The following is an 8,257-nucleotide window of genomic DNA, read 5'->3' as shown; positions in this document are numbered from 1 at the left end:
TTGTTTTTCCTTGTTCGTAAAAAGACATTAAACATCATACAAAAACTTATTTTATATAAATACATAATAAGGAAACAAAATAAGAGGTAAAAACCAATTATAAGGAAAAATAAGAGGCAAATACATAATAAACACACAATAAATAAAAAGATTGACATGGTTTTCAGATTCGTCGATGTATCCTGGAATGTGTTCCACATAGTGGTGGTCGTCTACTTCTAAGAGGGTTCTTCTTATATGTTATTCCTTGTCATCCTTATCGTCGTTATCTTCCTCTTCCTCCTCCTCGTCGTTGTCGTCGTCCTCCTCCTCCTCCTCGTTTTCATCGTTATCATCACTTTCAGCAATATTATCTCGATAAGGGCTGAATGCAGATATATGACCTCTATAGAATAAGGACCCTAGAGGTGTATTACTGACAATCCCACCACTCGTTGAGAACTGCAAAAATTGTGAAAAAAAATGGACATCGATGTCTGTGACGTATACTGCGGTTGAGGTGTTTGTGGTGGAGGACCACCCACAACATAATTCACGTAGGAACTAAATGTTGGATTCATAAGCATAGTTGAAAAATATCTGCCAGTGGGTGTCACAAAACCCTGTGGGCTTTGTGCATAACCAAACGGTGGTGGCATTTGAACGGACAAATATGACATCTGGACTTGCGGATGTAGCATCTAAACCGATTACGGTGGCGTCTAAAGTAAAGTGGTATCCCTATATGATTTAGAATTTTAGGGATGTAAACCGGTGTTGCTGGAGTGATGGTTTCGGTGACATAGCTGAGGATGCCCCGGAAGCACATGCTCTTCGTCCAGTAGTGGGATGTGATGATGTTGTGACTTCAGACGTTTTTTTCGGCGACGATGAATTGACACCCATTGTGTTTCTGCTGAAAGTAAGAATGGATTTTCGTTTACGCTGAACCATTTAATATAGCCATCTAAAACCATCGAACCAGTTTATGTTATATACTATCGATGGAACAAGTGTTGATGTCGGTTCTCCCATATCGCCAACCACTCTTTATTCTTCACCAACCAATTCACCTCTTTTTTGCACTGTATATAGATGTTATGCATATTTTTTAGGTTCCTTGGTGCTTCTGAAATAAATTGTGTAAACCCAAACTGACGAAACACACGATCAGTCAGATGTCACTCAACAATAGCATAACAAATATGGGGCACAACTGCCACCTATACATCCAATATCTCACTTAGGTTAAGTGTGATGCAAACCCTCAATTCACCATCCAAATGTGGCAACCATTTGAACTAAAACAAAAATATATATTTCTTATCAAAATTAAAAAGAGATTCAAATTATACAAATACAATTAAATAAAAAATAAAAATAAAAAAATGTACTTCTACAACAACTTTCTGGCCAATGAGTAATCGAATATCTTGTAATTCTTGTGGGATATCACGATGATTTTTCCTATTACTTGACCACCTATTCAATATATATGTCATTCTATAATAATCGAAAACATTATTTAAAAATAAATTTACTATTGATAACTTGAAAATAACGGAAAGGCATATGGCTCATTCACGATCGGATACAAAAAAAGCATGCGATACCATACCTACGATTGGAGAAGCATGAGACAATTGCCAATAGCAATCTTCTTATAATTTGTAGCCCAACACATTTCTCTAAACAAAAATGCCAACACTGTAGACACACAACTCAATGTGTTGGCTACTTCAAAATCGATTGCCTCAACCACATACAATGGACCTGGTTCCAAGATTTTTCAAGCATCACTATACCTCCAATAAGTTGTATTATATATGCCTAGATAAATGTTTTTGCCTCTTCCTCCGAACAATTTTTGCGCAACTCTTTAAATTCACTTTTCAGACGCCCTAATGTTTTTCGGCCACCGTTGAAATTGGGCAAGCAAATTCCAAGAAACTCGCTGCATAAACCCCCCAATCATCATCTGCACACCACAAATGAAAGTTCCATCGACTGGGAGTCCCAGTTGCATTGAAACATCCTCTATCATAATGTTACACTCCCAATATAGTAGATGGAACGTGTGTGTGTCTATGGCCTCCGTCTCTCAATTAGTGCATAAATCAGGGCAGGTTCAAGTTTACAACCTCCTTCAATTTTTGCTAAGTAACCAAATCCAACCATAGAAAAATATGGCCAGATATGCCTCGGTGTTTCTATCTTCTTGTTGAGAATAAAAACTTCTAATATACGATCATTTTTCTAACAAATAAATTCTAACCATTAAAATTTGAACTACTATTTCAAAATTATTTAAATAAATTCTAATAATTTAAATAATATATAATCAATTTCATAATATTTATAAATTTAAAAATAATATAGATTTTCGTATTCTTACCGTATCGGTAAAATGACTCGAAATATGATCAACATCCAATCACAACAACGCACCTTCAATTTTTTAATTGCAATTAATAAATATTAACTAAATAAGTTTACAATTAAATAATCAAATAAAAAATTAAGTACTAAAATAAAATAATAATAAAATAATTAATTACTTAAATAATAACAATTTTAATGAATAAAAAATAAATTCTAAAAATAATTATACCTTACTAGATTGAAAATAGATAGGAATGAGAGATATTTAGGTTTGATTTATATGAGTTAGGGAAGGGGGTTTATATAGGCCCCGGTTGGGGAAATAGGTGGGAGAATTTGGCCGAAAATCGGGATGGGAGGGGGAAGACACGTCCCATGGGATGCTCCTTACCAGGGTTTCCAGGGTTGTCAAAAAAACCCTGGTAAGGCGCGCCCCTGGGGATGCGCCTTCCAGGGGTATCGATGGTTTTATCGGGTGTCAGCGGTTTTCAGCTAAGGTGCTTCCTACCAACCACACATTTCTCCTAAAGTGCGTTTCGCCAAACGCGCCTCCTTCTCTCAGATGTTAGATCAAGCATTATTTGGGAAACAGTGACTGACAAGTAATATTTTATTTATACAGTGATGTTTTGGTCAAAAAGTCAATATTTGAGTTATGCAAATTTAAAAAAAAATGATAAGAAATTTTATAACATAAAAATTATTTTAGTTTATAATAATAATATAATGTTAATGCATATTGGATATAAATTAAATTAAAAATTATACTAAAATATTATTGTAAACAAGAGTACAGAAAAGTGTCGTTAAAATAAAAGTAATGTTTAGTGGTATTTAAGAGCCTAAAACTTAAAAAATAACTAATATAACCCTTGAACTTTTTTACACTTAATGTGACCCTTAAACTGAGAAGAAAAATTCAGGACTTAATTGAGTATTTGGTTAAGCTTGAGGGTCTAAATTATTATTTTTAAAAATTTAAGGACTTAATTAATTTTTTAAAAAATAAAAATTATTTAAATATAAAATATAAAAAGTTATTAATATATTTAATACATTAAATAAAAAATAAAAAATTAAATTATTAAAAAACTTAGTTTAAGGACCAAATTGAGTGTAAAAAAGTTTAGGGATCATATTGTTTTTTTTTCAAAAGTTTGAGGTTTTAGATATCATTGAGTAAAAATTATTATTAAAAGGATTTGAATCCGTGGAAGTTAAGTTAAAAATATAGATTATGTGTTTTCTTATTTTTCAAAATTTCAAAATAAAAACCTTTAAAACATCTATTTTATGTTTTTATATTTTCACTTATTTTTGTTTTGATTTGTTAGAAATCATTTTCTAAATTTACAACTAAACATTTTTTTAACGTTTTCTGTTTTTTAAATGAAAATAAAAATAGCTTATATTTTCTAGAACCAAAACGATCTATCATTTGATCTCTCTTGGATCCTTTCAAAATTTTGCTTAAATTTAGGTACCACTTTCATAGAAGATAACAAATGAGTGTGGATTTTATAAATAAAATTTGAAATTGTACTTTTCTATAAAAGAAAAAAGTCCAGTGGTAAATGGTTAGTGGTGTTTACTAGCTGACCTGAGGTGTTATGTTATAATCTATGGTTAAGTGGGTCCAATTTTCCAACAACTTGAACCGTGTTTTCTTCTCCTTTTCATACGAATCAGTATGGAGATTTACAATCCCTTTTGGTAAAAGAAAGTTGAAATTTGAAGTACATAATCATATTAATTGTGGTGAGCAATTTGAGTATGTACCCACTTGTTTTCATCTATCCCAATCAAATTTGGAATATCTTGAAAAAACAGTTAAACTATCTTCAATTATTCTTTTTAGGTAAAAAGTATCTTTTGAAAAAAATCAATGTAATTATCATATTATTTTTTTCTCTCAATGTATCCATTTAACTAAAAAAATAAATTCAATGTAGCCCTTTGACCAATGTTTTTCATTGTTGCCTGTTACAATACTAGCGTGCCAGTTTATTGTGTTGACGTGGCGGTCCAAGGTATTAACGTGACAGTTTAGTCAACTTTTCATTTCATCCGCCATGTTAATTTGTCATCCTATGTCAACATTGTGGACTATCATGTCAGCACTATGGATTGTCATGACAGCACCGTGAACTGTCACATCAACACCATAACGATCAAAGATGAAAAATAATTAGTCAAAGAATCACATTGAATTTATTTTCTGAGTTAAAGAACCAAGAGAAAAAAATAATATGATAACCACATTAGTTTTTTTCTTCTAAAAGTACAAGAATCTCTTATGCTATTTTACCTTCTTTTCATATATAAAATTGGATTGTTATTTCAAAGAGCATATGTTAAAAATAAAAAAAAATATTTATTTATAAATAAATAATTATGACGTATTTAAATAATCTTTATAATTTATGTGTTTTTATTGAATTACATATAATTGGCGCTCTTTCAAAAAAGAAGAAGAAGATATAATTGATTAATTACCTAAATTATTCTACTCTTTCATTATAAATTAATAATAATATTATTATTATATAATTTAAAATTTTATAATAAATGGTAATAATTTTATATGCGTGCATTTTTCTCATGAAATCAACACTATGTATAATACATTAATTTTTTAGGGTAAAGTATATAAATAATTCTCGAATTTTTAGTGCGCTTGCATTTTGGTCATCCAACTTTTGAAACTTATAATACAATTATCGAACTTTTAGTTCGTTTTCATTTTTATCCCTTTTGTTACTTTCCGTTAGTTTTTGCTGATGTGGCAGTCAACCCCCTCCTCCTCCACCTCCTCATCCTCCTCAAGTTAACTTCATCTCCTCCTCCTCCTATTGATGAAATGGCATAACCTTTTCATGAAAGGATTTAATCTTTTCATAAAGAGAATTATTGAATAGGTATGATTGAATGGATGCAAATTTAAACCAAAAATTATGTTCATTCACTAAGTGACATGACTTATAATTAATTAGTTATAAATAACATCAATTCATTCAATTTTTCCAATAATTTCCCACATGAATGAACTTGATGGTTCAAACACTGATTCGATGTGGTGATAGATTCTACGTTCGATATTTGCATAGGATATGTAGGCGTCCCCCTTTGAACCTTCCCTTGTGAAAATATGTTTACTTTACTTGTTGTCCAGTAGACGTTATGTCCTTGAACTGTCCCGCCATTGGTGTAAGCGATTACATACCTCACACAAATATCTTACAGACAAGAATTTGGTTCCTATGGTATGTCCATATAGCCGTGGACATCTCCTGGTTCTGCAAGAGTTTAGAGAACTATGTTTCAATAGTCTCTTTGAAGCGGCTCCACTTAACTCTCCCATATGTGACTTATGTTGTTCGACTCACTGAATCACATAGTGGTCATTAAAAGCATTGCTTAACCTTTTCCATATTTTAGTCATTATTTTCATCATAGGAATGAAATTGGGGATAAGAACTCTCATGTGACCTCACAAGGTCTATGCAAGTAGGTTGTCCCATTGAACTTAGATCTTGGGATTTCCAGTCAACTAAGTTGGTTTTTCCTTCTCATAGTGTCTTAAGTATTAATAGGCTTTATTCACATTCCTTTCGATGTTTATCAACTTGATATCGATTCAACTCATTGTTCACGAGTTCCTAACATAACAGGGGCGAACACTTGGCAGTTAACATTGAAGAAGGAAGTCAAAACTCAAAAGCAAAAACTATCATCTAGGATTGGAGAAATCAACACAAAACTGTTCTGATCAAACGTGGTAAGGACCCAAGAGGGAAATGATTGAAAATTAAAAAATAGATGAATTATAAAACTCTCACCAGGCCACTACTTACGGAGTGGGTTCAATCCTCTTCGTATTTGATTGATGTTGAAATTAAAGAGAGACAACCACCGATTATATTGGGTGGAGAAGAAGAAGTCAGGGCTAGGACGGATCATTCTTAATCTGGTTATGTTTAGTAATATGATATGGAATTGTCAGGGTATTGCTAGCCCTATACTTTGATGATATTTTAAGCAATTTGTGGCTGCTCATCGGTCATCGATAGTGGCTTTAGTGGAGACTAGAATAAGTGGTTCTCGAGCTGACAAGGTTGTCAGAGAGTTGGGATTCCCAAACTCGTTCCGAGTAGAAGCACAAGGATTCAGTGGAGGAATTTGGCTCATTTGGCAATCCGATATTAAAGTTAAGATTATCTAGGTTTCAAACCAGTACATTCATACTACCATTCGATGTCCGCAGATTGATCGGTTGCTTTACATTACTTTTGTATAAGCCAATCCAAATATATGATTTCTGAAATATATTTGGGATAAACTAGAACAACTCAACCCGGGAGCTAATTTTCCTTGGCTGTTAGGAGGCGATTTTAATGCTATACTTGGAGCTGATGAAATATCAGGGGGGTACTGTGAGAAGAAATGGAGTAAGTATGGAGTTTAATAATTTTGTGTTTGATGTTGCCATTTCCGATATTCGCTTTGAGGGCCCTAATTTTACTTGGAGTCAAGGGACACTTCGATAACGTCTTAATAGGTACCTGGCCAATGATGCGTGGTTGGATGCCTTCCCAGAATCAGCCACTCTTCATCTAGAAAAACTTGGATCCGATCACCAGTTGATCCTCCTCCGAATTCATCCTCGAGCCTTAAGGAATTCTTTGTTGTTGTTCCGCTTCATTTTAGCATGGCAAAAGCACCCGGATTTTCAAGATTTGGTTCGATCAAATTTATCCACTAATATTGATATCAATGAGAACATTGCACTGCTCCTACCAAAGCTCATTGAATGAAATAGAGATGTTTTTGGGGAAATTGGTAAAAGAAAAAAGAACATGTTGGCTAGTTTGAGAGGGATTAATTATGCTCTAGTTGTTCATGACTATGAGTTCCTGTCGAACCTGGAAATAAAATTAAATGATGAATTAGAAAGGGTGCTTGAATATAAATAAAACTTGTGTTCTCAAAAATCCAGGTGTGATTGGTATTTATACGGAGATCGAAATACCAAGTTCTTTCATGTTGGGAAATAAACGAGTAATTTCCCTATAACCAGATTAATGAGAATGTGAAATAAAAGCGGAAAAATAATACCCAAAATTGATAACGGAGTTCAGCCAATTATGCATACGTTTTCGGACTGCTGCAGATCTTTTACTAAAGGGAGAAAATTTACAGGTGTTTACAAAAATATGTGAGAGAGAGCTAGAATGATTTGGGGATGATTTTGAAGCTAAATAGGCTAGGATATTTATAGTTGAAGCTTAAGGACTAATCTTTGGAAATACTCTAAAGTGCAGGGACTAATTACAATTCTCCCATGCTAAAAACTCTACCAAAATGACTTCCTAACTTTGAACAATTTAACAGCCCATGTTTTCCACATTTAGTCACCCCATTTGCAATTTCAACAATGCCAACCATTGTTGAATATTCAACAATCTCCCACTTGAAGACTGATTTTAATATGTCTTCACACCTCGATCAATGCAGCAACATTTCTGGTCTTATTACTCTAGCATGCCAACTAAAGTTGAACACAACTTCAGTTTGTCCGTAGTCACCGTCTTTGTTAACAGCTCCCACTGCTTGCGCAATATCTGGTCTAGTACAAACCATGTCATACTCAAAATTGCGTCAACCCTTCTTATTACATGAAGTCTGACACTCCTCACATTGAACCCTTATCATTGGAGTTCTTTGCGCCACCATGCATCGGTACTTTCTCACGGAAAATTTTCGATGCCCCTTCTTGCCTCCTTCCTTCTAACACGAAGGTTGGAGTTCATTTTCCATCTTGTAAATAAGAAGTTTCTCTATGGTTGCCTTGTCCCTTAATGTCTTGGCTTCCTTCAACTCTTGTCTACTAGTCTTT

At 33.3% G+C, this 8,257-nt stretch overlaps 1 protein-coding gene across 1 annotated transcript; it reads right to left on the bottom strand.

Moving 5' to 3' along the window:
• Nucleotides 1-240: 240 nt before the first annotated feature.
• LOC120130996 (nucleolin-like) lies at nucleotides 241-933 on the bottom strand. The gene is made up of 2 exons (XM_039148122.1): nucleotides 752-933; nucleotides 241-385 (listed from the first exon to the last, which is right to left on the bottom strand). Exons 1-2 carry the CDS (start codon nucleotides 931-933, stop codon nucleotides 241-243), a joined length of 327 nt encoding a protein of 108 aa, XP_039004053.1.
• Nucleotides 934-8,257: the final 7,324 nt, after the last annotated feature.

The sequence above is a fragment of the Hibiscus syriacus genome, unplaced genomic scaffold, assembly GCF_006381635.1.
Source record: "Hibiscus syriacus cultivar Baekdansim isolate YM2019G1 unplaced genomic scaffold, ASM638163v2 tig00110548_pilon, whole genome shotgun sequence".
Taxonomy (NCBI): domain Eukaryota; kingdom Viridiplantae; phylum Streptophyta; class Magnoliopsida; order Malvales; family Malvaceae; genus Hibiscus; species Hibiscus syriacus.
The sequence above is the reverse complement of the archived record's forward strand: the minus strand, read 5'-3'. Positions and strand labels throughout refer to the sequence as shown.

Excerpts from the sequence above, each read along its gene's own strand:
- LOC120130996 (XM_039148122.1), bottom strand. The coding sequence starts at position 933 with ATGGTTCAGCGTAAACGAAAATCCATTCTTACTTTCAGCAGAAACACA. Across the intron at positions 386-751 it reads CCATCACTCCAGCAACACCG|AGGTCATATATCTGCATTCA; the intron begins GTTTACATCCCT and ends CTTATTCTATAG.